The sequence below is a fragment of the Danio rerio genome, chromosome 2 (genome assembly GCF_049306965.1).
Source record: "Danio rerio strain Tuebingen ecotype United States chromosome 2, GRCz12tu, whole genome shotgun sequence".
Lineage (NCBI taxonomy): Eukaryota > Metazoa > Chordata > Actinopteri > Cypriniformes > Danionidae > Danio > Danio rerio.
Window position 1 is genome coordinate 62,527,501 of NC_133177.1, and position 22,528 is coordinate 62,550,028.

General features: G+C 37.6%; 1 protein-coding gene and 1 pseudogene across 51 annotated transcripts in view; both read right to left on the reverse strand.

Annotated features, from left to right (window-relative positions):
* Nucleotides 1-22,528, reverse strand: part of epb41l3b (erythrocyte membrane protein band 4.1-like 3b) — a 127,169-nt gene that overhangs the window by 62,377 nt on the left and 42,264 nt on the right. For 29 of the 51 annotated variants that reach the window (NM_214812.1, XM_073915419.1, XM_073915371.1 and 26 more), the window contains 7 exon segments: nucleotide 1; nucleotides 5,636-5,854; nucleotides 8,380-8,455; nucleotides 8,533-8,575; nucleotides 10,286-10,390; nucleotides 15,718-15,867; nucleotides 19,712-19,821. The exon segment at nucleotide 1 is cut by the window's left edge and continues 87 nt beyond it. In NM_214812.1, the coding sequence (NP_999977.1) occupies nucleotide 1; nucleotides 5,636-5,854; nucleotides 8,380-8,455; nucleotides 8,533-8,575; nucleotides 10,286-10,390; nucleotides 15,718-15,867; nucleotides 19,712-19,810 (693 nt within the window). In that variant the 5' untranslated portion in view covers nucleotides 19,811-19,821. 51 annotated transcript variants of the gene reach the window in all.
* LOC141379227 (uncharacterized) lies at nucleotides 8,854-9,687 on the reverse strand (annotated as a pseudogene).

The following is a 22,528-nucleotide window of genomic DNA, read 5'->3' on the forward strand; positions in this document are numbered from 1 at the left end:
TCTAAACACACACACACATGAACATCATCAACACACTCATTAACAGTGGTGTAACAGATCACATGTCTCATGGTTTGGATCACATTACTGTTTTTGGGTTGCGGATCAAACCATTTTTCAGATCAGCAAACACGAGAGAAGACTAATTTAGTGAGTTTATTACTAAAACAGCACAGCAAGACACTTTATTTTGATGCTGTATTTGAGTATCAGTAGACTGTCTGCTTAATATCCGCTGATGCTGCTCCTGCTCCTTCAACAGACATTTAACTGACTATAAAGCCTGGTTTATACTTCTGTGTCAAGTGACCGGCGTAACCCACGGCTCAGGCAACGCGCGTGGCTGTGCATTTATACTTCTGCTGCTGTCTCTTTAACACTTCCGAAACACTAGTTAGCAGTGAGGTGTTAATGTTCCTCTGTGTCGAGTTTCTTCGCTGCTGTTTTGCTTTTCCTGAACACTTCCTGGATGTACAAGTGGCTCAAACTCGCTCATTTTGAGGCAGGAACCAGCAGACGTGCAACAACTTTAACCATGAGGTAAACACAAAACAAAACTGTCCATCAGGAGCTCCTTCACGGGACTCCACACTTGTAAACAATCGCTCCATCAGGCTCGCACCTTTCACGCGGCTCTCGGTCCCGCCCAGACTCGTCAGCGCTACCAAGCCAACCAATCACAGAGCTTGCGCTACGCGTCGTTGCGACATGGTTACATTTTTTTAGAGGTGCACGTCATCGACGACGAACGGCCTCGGCGAAGAGCTATGCATCAACGCCGTAGCATACGCCGGCGATCGCCGCAGAAGTATAATTCAGCCTTAAGAAACTATGCAAGTACATGTCAACTTACACTAACCCTAACCCAAACCCCAACCTAACAGTCTACTTATAATCTAATGAGAATTACTTGGCATGTAGATGCAATGTAACTTAGATTCAACCAACGGACCATCAAAACAAAGTGTGACCAATAGGTTCAGCAATATCCTTTGGATAAACTATTCATTAGTCTTACACCTTTAAGTTAATTTCTTACTAGATTTATCAATACACCCCAAAGTTTTTTAGATTCAAATTTATTTCATTTATCTTATCCTTAAATAAACCCTTTTTGCTTCTCTTATTTTATTCCTAACCTCGTTTCTCTTAATTTAATAAAACTCATATCCAAAACTATCAATTTTATCCTTGACAATTGTAATATATCATCTGTTATCCAGGGGTCTTTTATATATATATATATATATATATATAAATATGGTGCTATTTTATTCAAAGCCTTACTGAACAGATCCTTAAAACAATCCCAAGCTGCATGCTTACCCACAGATCCTCATACCCCAGACCAACTTTATCTAACATAGACCACTTCGAGAGATGTAAACAAAAACAACGGTCTCAACCTATTTCCTGTTTTACATGTTTAATTTCTTCTGAGAATCCAAAAAGAGCCACACATTGATAAATAATGTTATGATCGCTGTTTTCACATTAGGTTATGATTAAATTGCCTCTTGTTGCAGTTATGAAACAGTTTGATAAGCAGCAGGAAATGTGCATGGGCCAATGAGATGACAACATTGAAATGGGCTACATCACAAGATAAATTAGGACTATAATTCTTCATTGACCTCCCTAAAACAGTATTATGGCCCATTAACTTTGCCTTTTGCACTTTTCTACATAAATATAGTAATAAATTATCACTCATACACTCGATTACACCACTACAGCTTATCTTGGCTGAATCAGATGTATTAAACTGCATTAATGAACCTTCAGGACAGACTTCACACACACACACACACACACACACACACACACACACACACACACACACACACACGCACACGCACACACATACACATACACATACATACACACACACACACACACACACACACACACACACACACACACACACACACACACACACACACACACTTACAGTCAATACACAAACACACTCTGTTATGCTTGGGTTCAGTGTGTGGATCAGTAAACAGAGCAGTGCATTGTGGTTTGACACACACACACACACACACACACACACACACACATAGTAGTCTTTGTGCGCTTGAACACTGATCTGTTGATCATCATTGAGCACAATAATCACACACTGAGCTTTATGGACTGATCTGTGGAAACATCCGTCCGTCAGTCTCTCACACAGTGTTACTGCACACTGAAAATAACACGGCTAATAGCACTTCATTTCAATAAAATGCCAATATTACATGAGACAATTACATTAGTAATGAAGTAATAAAACATTAGAGATTGTTGCATGTTAACATTTATATTATTTTAATCCTCCATGTCTGTAGTAGAGCTGCAGGATTGAGAATCGCGATTTCTTTTTGCCTAAAATAAAGATCAGGATTTTCTCAGGATTCTGTAGATGTGAAATAAAGGCTAATATGAGTGGGCTGTTATTATTAGGCTGGCTTGTGTAGCAAGCCAGACTACTGTTATCCTATTTTTCTTCTGAGACTAAAAATTAAACTCTATCTCCTCCTAGAGCTTTTGAGCTATGACCACCAAACTGACACCAGACCTCCAAACTGATCTGACTCGGGTTGCTATATCTTTTCGGACTGATCCGACTTTCGGTTTTCCGAAAAATGTCCCGAGACCGTTGAAAATATCCCATTGACTTAACATTGCACCAAACTTTTTGACCTCATAACTCTGCATCAGACTGTCCTACAGACTTCTAACTGGGCTAATTTAACTCAGACTACCTAACTGTCAATAACTGATGAGCTTTTGAATTTCTGGCCACACCCTAGCAACCACTTATGGGACCCTAGAAACTGTCCCATAGACTTCCACTGCATAGATCGATCTATCTATCTATCTATCTATCTATCTATCTATCTATCTATCTATCTATCTATCTATCTATCTATCTATCTATCTATCTATCTATCTATCTATCTATCTATCTATTTATCTTGTTTGTAACATGCTAATTCATGCTAGAATCATGCTAACAACATGCTAGAATCAAGCTAGTAACATGCTAATTAATCTTAGAATCATGCTAATAACATGCTAATTCATACTAGAATCATGCTAGTAACATGCTAATTTGTGCTAGAATTATGCTAGTAACATGCTAATTCATGCTAGAATCATGCTAGTAACATGCTAATTCATGCTAGAATCATGCTAGTAACATGCCAATTCATCTTTTCATACTTTTTAAAACGGTTTAAACTAAACAAACTATTACCATCAGGCGTTCACAAGCCAGTCTCAAAGTTTGTCCTCAAACTTTAAGAATCTAGTTGTTATTCTCAAGCATGTGGTAAACAGCAATAGGCTTTGTGGAGCTCTGCTGTTGGTGAAAATGCTGAATGTTGTACAGACTTGGAATGGTGAACAGACTTTAGATGTGTCCTGGTCATTAATGCTGATGATAATTCTGATTTTGTATTATTGTGTTTGAGACATAAGCTTACAATCTGACATTTCCTGCTTAAAATCTGTCCCTGGCGTGATTTTCTTGAATACAGAAGACTGGGTGGGTATTAGGGCTGCTCGATTATGGGGAAAATCATAATCACGATTAATTTGGTCATAATTGTAATCACGATTATTCAAAATGATTATCAGTTGAAGTCAAAATTTTTCGTCCTCCTGTGAATTTATTGTTATATTATAAATATTTTCCAAATTATGTTTAACAGAGGGTTTTTTTTTTTACAGTATTTCCTATAATATTTGTTCTTCTGGAGAAAGGCTTATTTGTTTTATTTCAGCTAGAATAAAAGCAGGTTTGAATATTTTGAAACCTATTTTAATAGCCCGATATTATTAGCCCCTTTAAGCAATATATATGTTTGATTGTGTGCAGAAGAAACTACTGTTATACAATGACTTGCCTAATTACCCTAATTAAGCCTTTGAATGTCACTTTAAGCTGAATAATAGTATCTTAAGAAACATCTAGTAAAATATAATGTGCTGTCATCATAGCAAAGATAAAAGAAATCAGTTATTAGAAATGAGTTATTAAATCTGTTTTGTTTAAACTGCGCTTTAAGCATCTTCACTGTATTTTTGATTTTATTATTGATTAATAATGAAAACAGTCGGCAGCAGCAGGAATACCGCACGCTGTCACTTTAAGAATAGTGCGGCTCTGATATGGTTTCTCTTTTGATTCTCAACTTGTGTGTTAATTAAACAAATGAGGGGTTAATATGAATAATCAATAAACATCGCGCTCTAACACAAGTGTGCATGTATTTCACCATTAAAGCGCTCACATTAAGATCGCGTTAGATGTGTGTGTGCTGTGCTGTCCGAGGCTAAGCACGGCGGGCACACACACACAACAGCATGTGCTCTTTTGCGCTTTTAAAATTATGAATGATGCGCATCTCGTGCTGTAAAAGTTACATTACAGCACATGCTTTCAGTCATTTTCACGTGGAACTGAGCTGAGTTTTCACACGTGTACAACTGGAAAGGGAGCGGTACGTGATGGAATAATCGTTTATCTCGATTAATGGCTTTTCATAATCGTCACAAGCCAAAATCGAAATCAGATTTTTGATTAATTGCACAGCCCTAGTGGGTATTTTTGCATTTTGGCTGGTTTTGGATACTGTTTGGGCTGGAACCGGTCAGCTACATCTGGCAACACTGTGTGCGCTTTCGGTTTCATTTTCAATGCTAAGAGCGGTTTACTTCCCGGGCGGCTCCCAAACGATCACTCGGTGCCACAAATTGAATGTTATTTACAGCTTTATTAGCTGTTATTCATGGCATTTAGTCTGTTCACTAAAGTAGACTTCTTTTAGAGGTGCGCGCTGCCCCGTCCTCCCTGTGGTAACAGCTTACGATCAGCTCACGTCATGTGTGTGAAAAGGACATCATTATATGAAGACAGCCATCTAATGATGTTGAACAGATTCAGGAAATGTTCACAGTATGTCTGATAATATTTTTTCTTATGGAGAAAGTCTGATTTGTTTTATTTCGGCAAGAATAAAAGCAGTTTAAAATTTTTTAAACACCATTTTAAGCTCAATATTATTAGCTATATGTGTCTCCGATAGTCTACAGAACAAACCATCATTATACAATAACTTGCCTAATTACCCTAACCTGCCTAGTTACCCTAATTACCCTAGTGAAGCCTTTACATGACACTTTAAGCTGTATAGAAGTGTCTTGAAGAATATCTAGTCTAATATTATTTACTGTCATCATGACAAAGAGAAAATAAACCAGTTATTAGAGATGAGTTATTAACACTATCTACTCTAATCTGCTCTTTGTTAAACAGAAAATAGGAAAAGAATATCTGCAGGGCTAATAATTCTGACTTGAACTGTATACACACACACACACACACACACACACACACACACACACACACGCATACATACATACACACACACATGGTATTAAATAGTGTTAATAAAATGATCAATTATATGAGATGAACACTTATATAGAGTAATACTTGTATATATTAATTCATCAATCCATTATAATGAAACTTCACTGCAAAGTGTCAGCATCAACACTATAAACACATTTAAATAAATCTACATAAAGCACTAACATAACAAGACCGATAATAAAGCCTGTATGATGGCCGGTGTCTGACCTGTATGCGCGGTGCAGCTCCAGCACTTTGTCCTGCAGCTCTTTGCTCTGGTTTGGAGCGAAGCGCAGGTCTGAGAGCGCACTGGAGTTCTGCAGCTCCGAGTCGCAGTCGCCCAGCTCAGACTGCAGCGTGTAGGAGCCCAGCACCGCGTGAGTGGAGAACGAGCACGGCAGACGGCCAGACACCACATCATCCCGCAGCTGGAGGCACAGGAAATACCTGACAAACACAAACACACACACACACACTTCACTACGGTATTCTTTATGAATGGGACGGTTCATCAGAAAAAGAAAAGAAGAATACCTGACAAACACACATTATTCATTAGAGACAGGAGGGTTCATGAAGAAAAAATAAAAAATAAATAAATAAATACAATGTTCTGTTATCTTGTCTCGGTTTGGTGTGTGTATTTTTTTGGTTTGTGCATTTTTTTTTATTTGTTTTAACACACATTATTTGAATCTTTAATGGCTTTTGTTAACTATAATAACCTTGGTTTTGCTTCTAGATTTAATTTGTGTATAAGTTTTAGCAGGTTAGTTTTTGTTTTTTTGTTTTAATTTTACAGTGTGAGCTTTGCAAAGGAACAAATGCAGACTGCTAGGAAGGGGGCAGCATTTTTAATTACCTGCACAGCCCTAACAAATGTAAATAAATAAATAAATAAATAAATAAATAAATAATTTAATTAATTAATTAGTAAGCATTTTTTGTTAATATCTTTTTTAATTAATACATAAATTAATTAATTAATACATTAATTAATTAAAAATATAAATAAATTAATTAATTAATATATTAATATATAAATAAATTAATTAATAAAAATAAAATAAAAAATAAAATAAATTAATAAATAAACAAATTAATTAATTAATTAATAAAAACAAAAAATAAAATAAATTAATAAATTAATTAATTAATAAGCATTTTTGTTAATATCTTTATTAAATAATACATTAATTAATACATTAATTAATTAATAAAAATATTAATTAATTAATTAATATATTAATAAATAAATACATTAAGTAATTAATTAATTAATACAAATAAAATAAAAAAATAAAATTAATAAATAAATAAATAAATTAATTAATTAAAAAAATAAATAAATATGGATTTAACAGAGGAATAAGTGACTGAATAATTTTTTTGGGAGGATAATGCAGTTCTTGTCTTGCAGTGCTGTATTGATCAACTTTTCAATACATGTTTGTAGTACTTTGTATTCAGTATGATGATAAAAAAAAACCTTTAAATAGATAACCAAAACAGGAAGAGCATTTTTTTTGGTAATATCTTTATTATCTGTCTGTCTGTCTGGTTCTTGAACCTGATTGGCTGAAAGCCATGCAATATTCTGCAAATAGCAGCACTCCTCCAGCGTCTTCACCCTTGTGTATTACTCCGCCCACATACATCAACAAGCAGAGAATGCTCTACAGTTTGACGAATATTGCAGCTGTTAGACAACAAGATGTACTTTTAAGGCTTTTTAGTCAAGAATGCAGTTGTTCAGATTGCAACTATGCAGCTTATTTATAAGAATAGTGCCTGTTTTAATATATGTGTGCAGTGCCGCAGTGGATCGGCTGCCATCAGCCTGAGCCGAGCAAAGTAAGTGACGGTTGACGTTCCGCCACAAGATGGAGACAGAGACCACATTATAAGTCCATAAGGGAGAAAAACAGCATTTTCTCAGTGTAAATGTGAAACTACAGCTGATCAAATTATTATAGATAAGGTTAGTGACATTTTAAGTCGATCTCTCTGTTTTTTATTTTGTATTGCTGTATTTATACCAAAGAAACCGCTAGTGTTTGCTTTGGCATTTCAGGGTTAATTATTGTGAAATCCCGATTACAACAGAGAAATACAGGAAAATCTCTATAGACTAATGGCATTTCATGCTGTTCAGCCTTATAATCTTAAAATGTGACCAAAATCAGCTGTTTTGTCATCACTTTAGACATTACGCTAGAGAATCATTCAAACACTAGCTCTACAGTGACGTGTGTGAATGAGCAATGGTTTCTGCTGTTCTGACGTCAGTGGCAGATGTGATTGAAGGGCGGAAGAAAGTAGTTCCTCATACCAAAGGGTTTTTGAGACTCTCTGTGTTTGATTTTTTGTTTATATACACGATTATGACGTTCAACTGTTGTATAAACGCAATATCACACAATCGTAGCAGTGCGATTTGGCTGTGTATCGTCATTGGCGGGACACTAAGGCAATGCTCGCCTCCCACCAGTGCCAATATACAGCCACATTGCACTGCTACGGGTGTGATATTGCTCAAATTTATGTATATATATACTATACTATGTATTTTATGTATATATATATATATATATATATATATATATATATATATATATATATATATATATATATATACTTGTAAAGAACATGTTGGTAAATAATGGCCCAGTAGTAATTAATTAATTTATTTACTAACATAAATAAACAATTAATAATACATTTATTTTGGTGTTTATTCATTTTTGTTAATGTTAGTTAACGTTATCCAAATTAACTCACAGTGCATAACTAATATTAACACAACTTTGGATTTGAATAATGCATTAGTTAATGTTGAACCATGCTTAATAAATGCTTTGCAAGATTATTCATACCCAGTTAATGTCAGTAAATGCATTAAAATATGATATAAGTTGTATAGGTATAAATATAGGTTGTGAATGTTCTTGTGTCAGTGGATTGATGTGCACCTGGTGATGTCCTCCGAGAGCTGCGCTGGATCTGGAGGATAAAACTTGACGTTGAAGGCGAAGCTCCAGGGAGAAGCTGAAAAACAAGAGCTACTGTCAGATCCTGCGGATGAGAAAGAAGACAAAAGCACTTGTGTTTGAGGGAAAACCTACTGCTGATCTGCTTCTTGATCTCTTTGGAGGCGTCCAGCCAGTTCTGGAGGAAAAGAAACATCAAGAGTTGCATTACAAAAACTAATGAAAATCACAGTCAGGAATCACAGTCTAGGGTTGCCAAGTCCACTGTTTTCCCGCAGACTTGGCTTACTTTTAAAGTTCCTGTGAAATTAAAATAAAGAGTAACACGTCATTTAGCAGACACTTTTATCCAAAGCTACTTACAAATGAGGACAAGGAAGCAATTTACATAACTAAGAGCAACAATGAAGAAGTGCTGTAGGCAAGTTTCAGGTGTGTAAAGTGTAAGAAGCAAAACATTAGTAATTTTTATTTATTTATTTTTTTTTAAGTACAGTTAGTGGTATATCCAGAGAGGCAATTGCAGATTAGGAAGGGAAGCGGAGACTAAATAGTTGAGTTTTTAGTGGTTTCTTGAAGACAGCGAGTGACTCTGCCGTTCTGATGCAGTTAGGGAGTTCATTCCACCAACTAGGCAGATTGAATGCGAGAGTTCGGGAAAGTGATTTCTTCCCTCTTTGGGATGAACCACGAGGCGACGTTCATTCACAGAACGCAAGTTTCTGGAGGACACATACATCTGCAGAAGTGAGAGCAGATAAGAAGGAGCAAAGCCAGAAGTCGCTTTGTAAGCAAACACCAGAGCTTTGAATTTGATGCGAGCAGCAACTGGCAGCCAGTGCAAACGGATGAGCAGCGGAGTGACATGTGCTCGTTTAGGTTCATTAAAGACCACTCGTGCTGCTGCGTTCTGAAGAGCTGAAGAGGTTTGATTGAGTTAGCTGGAAGCCCGACTAGTAGAGAGTTGCAATAGTCCAGTCTGGAGAGAACAAGAGCTTGAACAAGGAGTTGAGCTGCATGTTCAGATAGGAAGGGTCGGACCTTTCTGATGCTATAGAGTGCGAATCTGCAAGATCGAACTTTAGTTGTAGAGAAGTTTAGTTGGTCATCAATGGTTACTCCAAGGCTTTTCACCATTTTGGATGTAGTAATGGTTGCCCCATCCATCTGGATTGAAAAGCTATGGTGTAGAGTCAGGTTGGCAGAAACTTCAAGCATTTCCGTTTTCGCGAGGTGAAGCTGAAGATGATGATCTCTCATCCAGTGTGAAATGTCCGACAGGCAGGGTGAAGTTTAAGTAACAGTTTAAGTAACAATTCACAACATTTACCACTGGTTTATTATTAAGATATTAACTGTTTATTAGCACTTATAAAGCTTGATCTGATTTTACAACTTTAACACTACCACCCCACACCTAAACCCAACTACTAACTTTTAATAAGCAGCTAATTAGTAGTTTATTGAATTAAAAGTCTTGGAAAATTGTTTGTTAAAAGCATAAATTGTACATTAAAATAAAGTCTGACTTAAAATAAAGATTATTTAGATTTTAGATGTTAGTATCAGTATGTTAGTTTGAAGGATATCTATAATCAAGTGTCTCCAAAACAGTGACAAAATTCCCGTCTGGAAGATTAAAAAAAACGCATATAAACATCTAAAGTTTCTCATCAAATCTTCTGACTTATCAAATGGCTGTTCATTTGATATGCTTGAGCTCAACCACTCTCACCGGCAGAGCTGTGAGAAAAATGTTATTTTCTATGTCCCGCCCTCTCATCATGTTCCAATTGAGATTACATCCCGTGACCCGTGCAAGCTGATGCAACGTGCATTCAGTCAAAAGTCTGATATGTTATGAAATGGTTAAACGAATGTTTCACACCTTCTGGCTCTCAGTGTCGCTGTAGGTGATGCCGAAATAATCCTTCTCCAGCAGATTGAGGTGATCGCAGACCTTATCAAACAACACCTGACCCCTCGCCCGCTTCTGTAGAACACACACACACACACACACACACACACACACACACACACACACACACACACACACACACACACACACACACACACACACACACACACACACACACACACACACACAGACACACACACACACACACACAATTGTACCAACAACTCAATTCTGATCTTAAAAGAAGATTTTTTCAAAATAATTTCAGACAATAATATTATAATATATATAATATAATAATATAATATATAATAATATTTAAAAATATTTTGTCAAACAACAAAGCTACTTAGTATAAAACATTTCAAAACAAATTCCAAATAAAAAATAACTTCTACAAATATAAAAGCAGCTTTTTTTGTACATTTTTCTTTATTAGTGTTGTGATTGTCAGTGATCTAGCGGCTGCAGATTGCTAATGTACTACAAATCCGACATTACGGGAACTACATATCCAGTCATGCACCGCTCACACGCACCTGTTCCTCATTCAGGAGATTAAACACACTCATGGCTGGGAGCTGCTCATGAACTGATTACAAGGACTATTTATACAGCACACACACACATCAGGGCTGAGTCTTGTTCAGCTGTATTGCAGTGGTGTAAAGTACTTAAGTAAATGGACTTTGTTACTTTACTTAAGTATGTTTTGGCTACTTTGTACTTATACTGAGTATTAAAAATAAAAGCAACTTTTACTCTGTACTTCATTACATTTTTGATTGAATATATGTACTCTTTACTCCAGTACATTTGAACGGACGCTTATTGTAACTCGTTACATTCTGATGCGCGACAAGTCGGCATCTTTATCTCCCACTGCTAATTTGTTGGGCGGACGAGACGATATCGCCATCTGCAGTGTGCTGAAGGTACTGTATGCAATTGATAAGCTAAATCACGTGAATATGAATCAGCAGCTTGCCTAATACCAGGGGCCTCATGTTTCAACGCTGCGTACGCCAGGTTTCACGCTCAGAATCGCTCACGTTTGGATTCACTAACAATGAACTGAACGTGGGAATGTGCGCAGCTCCACGCAGCTTTCTGGCTGGCGTACGCACATTTTTTGTGCGTGTCTGTTTTATTTCCATTGGCGACTCCTAGAGGCAGTTGTGTTAAATTCTTCTCTACAAAGTGTCTGAGCCTTGCAATGGCAGCTGTATGAGACGGGTTCATCTAGCAGGTATATAAGGTTTCCATACCATACAGTTGACCAGCTAAACATTAAAGCACAATTTGCAGCGGTCGCCTGTTTTCCCAATGTAATCTGAGCGATCTACTGCACGCACATTGCTATAAAGACACTATCTGAAGATGAATACGCATGCATGAATCAGAAACATTTCCATTCAATAAATGTGCAAATAAAATATGATGCACAAACTTATTAATGATTCCTACTTGTCTTTCTCGTGATAAATAGTTGGCAAAATCTGATATGTAGCGGGGGAAAAAAGAAGAAAGAGTTCATCAGACGCTGGATTCGAGCCGCGTTCATGCTCGAACATGTCAAAACATGTTGAGATGCGTTTTACGAGCTGCGCCACTGAGACTGTTAAGGGTACTACAACATTTTACACCTATAAATCACACTAATTCTGTTCTAATGCACTCTAGTGCGATGTTCAGACCCAACTGTGTTGACCGCATCAGCTAAACTCTCCCACTCTATTTTTTTCTTTTGTTATTAATTCCGGAGAACAAACTTGCAAATAACAGCGCTTTTTCTCCGGTCTACCTTCGAAAGCAGCACCTCCAATTCACATTCTGTTCAAAGTTTCTCTTCTTGCTTGCTTTTGCCGTTGCTTTTTCGTTGGGTTTTGCCAAAGTAGATTCATTAGCATATTCATACAGGGGAGGAGGCAGGGAGGGGTTTTGCGCTCAGTTTCCCGTTCATTCTCACAAATATTCTTTTGTACATCTGAATGAACGTGAAACTGAGCGCAACATGCACGAGCACAAAACCCCTCCCTGCCTCCTCCCCCGTATGAATATGCTAATGACTATGCTAATGGAAAAACCCAACGAAAAAGCAACGGCAAAATCAAGCAAGAAGAGAAACTTTGAACAGAATGTGAATTGGAGGTGCTGCTTTCGGAGGTAGACCGGAGAAAAGCGGTGTTATTTGCAAGTTTGTTCTTCGGAATTAACAACAAAAGAAAAAAATAGAGTGGGAGAGTTTAGCTGATGCGGTTTACACAGTTGGGTCTGAACATCGCACTGAGTGCATTAAAAAAAAGAAATAGTGTGATATATATCTGTAAAATGTTGCAGGACGCTTAACAGTCTCAGTGGCGCAGCTCGTAAGACGCATGTTAACATGTTTTGACACGTTCGAGCATGAACTCGGTTTGAATCCAGCGTCTGATGATCTCTTTCTTCTTTTTTCCCCCGCTACATATCAGATTTTGCCAACTATTTATCACGAGAAAGACAAGTAGGAATCATCAATAAGTTCATATCAATAAGCATCATATTTTATTTGCACATTTATTGAATGGAAATGTTTCTGATTCACGCATGCAAATTCATCTTCAGATAGTGTCTTTATAGCAATGTGTGTGCAGTAGATCTCTCAGATTACATTGGGAAAACAGGCGACCGCTGCAAATTGTGCTTTAATGTTTGGCTGGTCAACTGTATGGTATGGAAACCTTATATACCTGCTAGATGAACCCGTCTCATACAGCTGCCATTGCAAGGCTTAGACACTTTGTAGAGAGGAATTTAACACAACTGCCTCTAGGAGTCGCCAATGGAAATAAAACAGACACGCACAAAAAATGTGCGTACGCCAGCCAGAAAGCTGCGTGGAGCTGCGCACATTCCCACATTCAGTTCATCGTTAGTAAATCCAAACGTGAGCGATTCTGAGCATGAAACCTGGCGTACGCAAAGTTTTTGTGCGTACGCAAAGTTTTTGTGCGTACGCAGCGTTGATACATGAGGCCCCTGGTGTTTAATTAGCGACATGGCTGCAGCCAGTGATGAAGCCGAAGTCGGCACATCAAGCAGTGCCAGCACTGATGACCATCCATGGCCTTATCTGAAAGAAAAGTTCTCATTCGCCGATATGCAGAATGGCTCTTACGGGATGCAGTGTCTACTTTGTTTGCCACGAACACCCAAAATAAGTGCTTTTAATAATGTATCATCAAATTTGAAAAAACACATTGAAGTAAGAGTCTATTTAATGTTCATTAAATGTGAGTTTAATACAGTTACTAGCCCCTTTCACACAGTGATACCGGTAAATATCCGGAAAATTTCCGGAACGACTTTACCGGTATATTCAAAAAAGCGCTGTTCACACAGGCGAGGACGTTACGGAAATTTTCCGGAAAAGAGCATTCACACATCCACTCCAAAATACCGGTAAATTCTGACATCATTCACCACAAATGAGCTTTAAACGGCTGCGCTTGTGTTTGTAAACATTCGACTAAATTACAAACTCTGTAGATGATCAATATTGTGAACAACTTTCGCAGGATCACTTTCGCATGTCGAGATGTTCATAATATGTGCGTGTGCAGGCGCTTATAGGCGCACGCAAAGCTTGAAGGTAAACAAACAACGGCTTATCATAAGCATCTCATCGATGATTATTTACACAGTTGGCATTAAGAAGAACATATAAACGTGATCTGACTAACTTCTAGCAGCTAAATGTGTCTGGAAAAATATTCAAAGGCTTTTATTCTCACAAACCGCGCGGACGTAAATGCGTCTGACTGTTGTGATTGGCTAAAGCAGACGTCTCACGTCAGCACGTTCTAGACGTGCACGCGCTTATTACGGGAATCTTCCTTCTGCATTCACACAGCGCAGCATTCCGGCAAATTACCGGTAATGTTACAACTTCTCTTTCCGGAAAATAGCCAGAACGAATTTACCGGTATTTTCAAAAAGGACCTGTTCACACATACAGACCTTTCCGAAAGGTCTGTATGTGTGAAAGGGGCTACTGATATGGCAAAAACCACTGCGACATGACATGACTATTAGTGATGTATTTTTCATTGAATTTATATGTAGTTTATGAAGTTGAAAAATAAAACGGCTCCTCTTTGTTTAAGTTTAATACAGAGAAAGCATCCTAATCAATTAAAAAACTCATAATAAAATAAAAGTATTGGCTCCCTCTGAGACTGAGAGGTGAATCACATGACAGTCAGCTCTGATTTGTATTTACTAAGTTTTACTACTTTTTTTTTGTTTTTTTTAATTGTTTGTACCTTTTTTGAACATTTGAGTTTGAGGCTTTTTGTTCTTCTTTTTTTTATCTTTGTTTTGCCATTTTAAAACATTGAGGTGTTCAACGTAATTTCTATATTAGGATATAAAACCTTTCTTGGTGTTCTTTGAGCCTAAATTCAGTATGAGTAAAATACTTAAGTTCTTTTAAAATTAAATACTCTAATCCACAGGAGTCAAACTCAGTTCCTGGAGGGCCGCAGCTCTGCACAGTTTAGTTCCAACCCTAATTAAACACACCTGATCAAACTCATTGAGTCCTTCAGGCTTGTTTGAAACCTACAGGTAAGTGTGTTGGAGCAGGGTTGGAACTAAACTGTGCAGGGCTTCAACCCTCCGGGAATTGAGTTTGACACCCCTGCTCTAATACTTTTTCTCAAGTCTTATTGGAATTGGTGACTTGTAACTTGTAATTTTTACAGTAAGGTATCTGTACTTTTACTCAAGTATGGTTTTCAGGTGCTCTTTCCACCTCTGCTGTATTGTGAACATTACGACGCGTCTTCCTCGTTTAGCCTTGCCGTATTAGACCCTTGCCTTGCTTTATTTTTTGTCTGCTGCCTGCCTTTTGTCCGTCCGCCTGTTTACTGATCACGACTCTGGATTACCTGTATACATCTGTTTGCCCCTGTATCGACTGTGGCTTGCCTGATTATTCTTGTTAAACCCTGCATTTGGATCCACACTCCTTTGTCAGCGTTCGATGACATTACAGATAGTAGTATTGCTCTGTACATTTACAATGCTCTCTTTTCCTTTTTATTATTGAATACATAGATATTTAGATATTTTATATTTATATATATCTTTTAACTAATGTTTTACATATTTATATTTTTATATAATTTTTCTTTATTTTATATTATGCACATTTTCAAAACAATATGCAATTTTTAAGCACTCGAGCTTTAATGTATCTGTGTTTAGAGCTGCACAATTTGCCTAAAACCTTTCTGTGATTTTTAAAATTCATTCATTTTTCTTCTGCTTAGTCCCTTATCTATCAGGGGTTGTCACATGTTACGACATTATCTGCACTGAAGCTGAAGCTCCAGCGTATCCCATCATGCTTTGCTGACCTCCACAGTGCAGGTGTAGTCGGTGCCGTCCAGCAGTGTGATTTTACACTCCATGATCATCAGTCTGTAATTGCGGCCCAACGCTGACCACGAAAGCCTGCTGCTCAGAGACTTCTGGGAAAGGTAGTCTTCTTCACGCTGATGCTGACCCTGAAGAAACACACACACACACACACACACACACACACACACACACACACACACACACACCATCAGTAAACGCATTAAATCTGTAGATATGTCAGATTAAATTGGAATTTATGCAAGTTTAGATTTTATGCATTAATATATATATATATATATATATATATATATATATATATATATATATATATATATATATATTTGTTTTCAGTGAGGACTGTATGTTTTGAATGAGAAGCTGTAATGTAGCGGTGGTGGCGGGATAAATGTTGGTGTGGCGCCCTGCCAAGGAAGAATGAATGTGAAACCGTGTGTGTGTGTGTGTGTGTGTGTGTGTGTGTGTGTGTGTGTGTGTGTGTTTGTGTGTATACAATTGAAGTCAGAATTATTAGCCCCCCTGAATTATTAGACCGCTTGTTTATTTTTTTCCCAGTTTCTGTTTTACGAAACACATATTGCTTAAAGGGGCTAATAATATTGACCTTAAAATGGTGTTTAAAAAATTACAAACTGCTTTTACTCTAGCCGAAATAAAACAAATCAGACTTTCTCCAGAAGAAAAAACATTATCAGACATACTGTGAAAGTTTCCTGAATCTGTTAAACATCATTTGGGAAATATAAAAAAAAATAATAATAATTCACAAGGGGGGCAAAAAATTTTGACTTCAACTTTATAGCACAACTGAGCCTAAATTCATTTAAAAAAAGAGATATTCTCATTAAGAGAGATATATTAATAATATAAATTATAATTATATATTATATTTATATAATAATTATAATTATAATATAAATATATTTTTATTTTATCTAAATCTAAATTTTTTATTCATCTATTAATTTGTTTTTTTTTAAGTAAAACAAATTATTAGTCAGTTTTTTTAAATAAATCAATAATATTTTTAGAATTTTATATTTTTTAATTTTAATATTTACACAATTAAGACTTTTCTCCTCCCATTTTTTTTCTTCTGACAACTCCTACATTTATTTACACGAGTCTAGCTTTAATCCATTAATGTTGTATTCATTTGTATTTATTTTTACAGTATAACTAATTATGCTTAGACATTGTCTTAACAATACCTTTAATAATTCAATATGATTTTAAGCATAAATTTATTTAAATTGTCATATTTTTATAAATATTTATTCAAATGCTTAAACCGACATTAAATTAGACACAGATTTAAATGCACACACATTTATAAACACATTAAAACAGATTATTTAACAAGAACAAGAGTGCTGTGATCCTACCATTTAAAATATATCCTATCAATATATGTTTTATATTCTGAGATTTATTAATTCTGTTAAAGACATGTACGTTGTCTTCTTTTGACTTTGAAGTGGAACAGAACTGAGAGTATGCCGATCTGTTCCTGAAGAGCATCATTTGATAAGCGAGTCTCTTGACACCTGCTATTTCCAGACTGCAGCTTTATTTCAGTGCTTCACCATGAATAGATTCCCCTCATTAAATCACCTTACATCATCTTTATTACCTGCTTTCCAGAAAGATCCTGAAGGTCTCGCTGGGATTATCTGTGAGAATCCTCAGTATCTTGATGATAATGCGTGACCTGACTCTGCTTATATAATCTTTACACTATTATCACCATGCTGAAGTGCACAGGTTTATGCTCAAATCAGCTTCAGGGCTTTAGGAAACACAATCCGACAGCTTCACGGAGCAGAGTTTAGATTAAAGCTGAGCAGAAAGTCAACAAGACTATATGAAACAAACTCTTCAGAGAGTTACATCATAATTCATACTTAACAATCAGGACTGCTATGATTTACATTACACAATACTGACTTTGATGAGTTTTCCTCTTTCAAGACTCAGTTTTATCCACACAATTATGACATTTCTGCACACAATTTAGACTTTTATTCTCAGAATTATGACCTCTTTGAGCTCCAATTATTCTAACAATTCAAGACGTTTCCACAATTCTGACATTCCTCCCCACAGTTATGGCTTTTCAGCTCACAATTCTGACGTCACTCATTCAGTTTCCTTCGGCTTAGTCCCTTTATTAATCAGAGGTCGCCACAGTGGAATGAACCACCAACTATTCCAGCATATGTTTAACACAGTTGATGCCTATCCAGCCACAACACAGTACTGGGAAACACCCATACACACTCATTTACACACACTCATACAGTACGGCCAATTTAGTTTGGACTCACAATTCACCTTTGGCCAGTGGGGGAAACCGGAGCACTCAGAAGAAACCCACGCAAACACAGGGAGAACATGCAAACTCCACACAGAAACACCAAATGACCCAGCCGGGACTCAAACCAGCAAAATTCTTGCTGTGAGGCCACAGTGCTGACCACTGACGCCTAATTCAGTCATTTGTTCTTGAAATGATGACCTTTTCTCTTTTAACTCCAATTATTCTCTTCGCAACTTTTTACAACTCGGACATTTCTGCCAACATTTCTGACTTTCATCCTTACAATTAAACGTTTATTTACACAATTCTAACTGTTCTGCTAACAATTCCAACCATTATCCTCAAAATCACAACATTTTCTCTTTAAAGTCCAGTTTTTCTGGTAACATTTCCAACTTGTCTTTATAATTTTGACTTTTAGCCACACAATTCCAAACTTTGTTCTTATTTCAAACACATGCGCTTTAGGGGAATTGGGTAGGCTAAATTGTCCGTAGTTTATGTGTGTGATTGAGTGTGTGTGGATGTTTCCCAGTATTGGGTTGCAGCTGGAAGGGCATCTGCTGTGTAAAACATATGCTGGATAAGTTGGCGGTTCATTCCGCTGTGGTGACCCCAGATTAATAAAGTCAATCAAAAAAATGAATGAATGAATAATACAGTTGAAGTCAGAATTATTTACCCTCCTTTGAATTTGTTTTCTTTTTGCATTTTTCCCAAATGGTGTTGAACAGATTCAGGAAATGTTTACAGTATGTCTGATAATATTTGTTCTTCTAGAGAAAGTCTTATTTGTTTTATTTGGGCTAGAATGAAAGCAGTTTTTAATTTTAAAACACCATTTTAAGCTCAATATTATTTGCCCCTTTAAACTATATATTTTTTCGATAGTCTACAGAACAAACCATCGTCATACAATAACTTGCCTAATTACCCTAACCTGCCTAGTTATCCTAATTACCCTAGTGAAGCCTTTAAATGTCACTTTAAGCTGTATAGAAGTGTCTTGAAGAATATCTAGTCTAATATTATTTACTGTCATCATGACAAAGAGAAAATAAATCAGTTATTAGAGATGAGTTATTAACACTATTATGTGCAGAAATGTGCTGAAAACATCTGCTCTCCGTTTCGGGGAAAAAAACAGGGGGGCTAATAGATCAGGGGGGCTAATAATTCTGACTTCAACATGTTTTTTTTAATTTATTATGCATCATATTGATTTATCAGGCCTTTTGGTAACTTTTTTTCCCCCAAATTCTGACTTTAATTAATATCGTTATGCAATTTTTATTTTTGTATCAAGCGGTTATTTTTGAGGTCAAATCAAAAATTAAGGCCCCGCCCCTAATCAATATTCAGTTTCAGTTGCAAATACTTCTTTAAGATAAAATAAAAGTCTCAGCAGCATTTCCCAGAGATGGGTTGCAGCTGGAAGGATATCCGCTGCATAAAATATATGCTGGATAAGTTGGCGGTTCACTCCACTGTGGCAACCCCAGATTAATAAAGGAACTAAGCTTAAAAGAAAACGAATGAATGAAAAGTCTCAGCAACTTCCAGTTGATAAAGTGCTCCACATTATTGACTGAATGTGACACACATATGAGGAATATATGAGGTGATCAATCACACATATGTGGGAATCTCACCTTTCTGTGTGCGTCCGGTGTGTGTTCAGTCTTTGGCGGGTCAGACGCTTTAGTGTGTGCTTTATGGACGTCCGGTTCTGGTCCTGCTCCAATCGTCATGGCCAATCACACTGAAACAACACAGATATTTTCAGACGCTGAATCCGGAGACATTTTCACAACCGGCCTCCGTTTCTCCGTCACTGGAAGCAGAATGCCGTAGGTTTATATTTAGCGTGATGTTTACGCCGCTGTACTGTATTTCTGAAAGCCAGCAGCTGAAGTATGTGACACTGAGGTCTTTATGTGCTCAAACACATTTAGACTGCAGTCGTGCTCTTTTCAGAGTGTCAGACACACCCACACACACACATAACACAACACAACACACACACACAATCATGTTTCAGAGACAACCCAAACAAACACTTAACAGATTACAATCATAAATGTGTGCAAACCTGTAATATAGACCTGTCATGATATCTTTATTTTGTTGTACGAAATATCGCACCAAAGTATATTGCGATAAACAATATTAATGTCATTTTCAGTAATGCCACTCATAATATAACGCCAGACAACATAATATCATCACAATGCAAGTACACTCTTCCAAACAACACATCATATTTTATTCTTAAACATACTTCATTTGATTATACAGTGCATCCGGAAAGTGTTGACAGCGCTTCACGGTTTCCACATGTGTTTATGTTACAGCTTTACCTCAAAATGGACTGAATTGATTGATTTCCTCAACATTCTACACACAATCCCCAATAATGACAATGTGGATAAAGAGTTTATGAAATTGTTGCAAATTTATCAACAATAAAAAAGCTGATAAATCAGATGTACATCAGTATTCACAGGCTTTGCTCAATACTTTGTTGATGCTCCTTTGGCAGTGATTACAGCCTCGAGTCTTTCTGAATATGACGCCACAAGCTCTGTACACCTGTCTCTGGGAATGTTTGCCCGTTCCTCTTTGCAGGACCTCTCAAGCTCTATCAGGCTGGATTGGAAGTGACGGTGTACAGCCATCTTCAGATCTCTCGAGAGATGTTCAATAGGATTTAGGTCTGGGTTCTGGCTGGGCCACTCAGCGAGTTGTTGCTGTGGCACTCCATTGATATGTTGGCGGTGTGCTTTGGGTCATCGTCCTGCTGGAAGATGAAGCGTCGCCCCAGTCTGAGGTGGAGAGCACTCTTGTGCAGGTCTTCATTCAGGATGTCTCTGTACATCGCTGTATTCATCTTTCCCTCTATCCTGACTAGTCTTCCAGTTCCTGCTGCTGAAACACATCCTCCCCACAGCATGATGCCAACACCACCATGCTTCACTGTAGGGATGCTGTTAGCCTGCTGATGAGCGCCGCCTGCTGTTCTCCACACGTAACGCCTGGCGTTCACTCCAAACAGTTCAGTTTGAGTCTCATCAGAGCAGAGAGTTTAATATCTGATGCTCTGAGAGTCCTTCAGATGGCAAACTCCAGGCGGGGAGTGTCTTCCGTCTGCCCGCTCTACCATACAGACGCCTGATTGGTGGATTGCTGCACAGATGGTTGTCCTTCTTTAAGGTTCTCCTCTCTCCACAGAAGAGCGCTGGAGCTCAGACAGAGTGACCATCGGGTTATTGATCACCTCCCTGACTGAGGCTCTTCTCCCCGATCACTCAGCTTAGATGTCCGGCCCGCTCTAGGAAGAGTCCTGCTGGTTAAACATCTTCCACTTACGGATGATGGAGGCCGCTGTGCTCACTGGAGCTGTCAGAGCAGCAGAAATGTTTCTGTCACCTTCCCCAGCCTTGTGCCTCCAGACAATCCTGTCTCTGAGGTCTACAGACAGTTCCTTTGTCTTCATGCTTGGTTTGTGCTTTGACATGCACTATCAACCCTGGGAGCTTATATAGACAGGTGTAGCCTTTTCAGATCATGTCCATCAGCTGAATTGAGAACAGGTGAACTCCAATGAAGCTGCTGAGACATCTCCAGAATGATCAGTGGAGACAGAATGAACCTGAGCTCAGTTTAGAGCCTGTGAATACTGATGTACATCTGATTTATCAGCTTTTTTATTTGTAATAAATTTGCAACAATTTCAAAACCTCTTTCTTCACATTGTCTTTATGGGGGATTGTGTGTAGAATGTTGATGAAATCAATCAATTTAATCCATTTTGGAATAAGGCTGTAACATAAAAACATGTGGAAAAAGTGAAGCGCTATCAATACTTTCCTAATGCACTGTAGACATTTGAACAGTTTGATAATCAGGCATTGAAATCAGAAAGTGAATACACACATCCTAAATAAATAATATTAGATATTAACATAACTCAGACCGGCGAGGCAGTGGCGCAGTAGGTAGTGCTGTCGCCTCACAGCAAGAAGGTCGCTGGTTCGAACCTCGGCTCAGTTGGTGTTTCTGTGTGGAGTTTGCATGTTCTCCCTGCCTTCGTGTGGGTTTCCTCCGGGTGCTCCGGTTTCCCCCACAGTCCAAAGACATGCGGTACAGGTGAATTGGGTAGGCTAAATTGTCCGTAGTGTTTGAGTGTGTGTGAGAACGTGTGTGTGAATGTTTCCGAGAGATGGGTTGCGGCTGGAAGGGCATCCGCTGCGTAAAAACTTGCTGGATAAGTTGGCGGTTCATTCCGCTGTGGCGAACTCGGATTAATAAAGTGACTAATCTGACAAGAAAATGAATGAATGACTCAGACCGCCTGTTTTTTTGTGATTTCATGATCAAAAATTAACAAAAGTTGCAATTGTTAGTGATTTTTCTAAATTCTTAAAGGGTCACGAAACACCAGAACACATGTGTTGAGCTGTTGACAG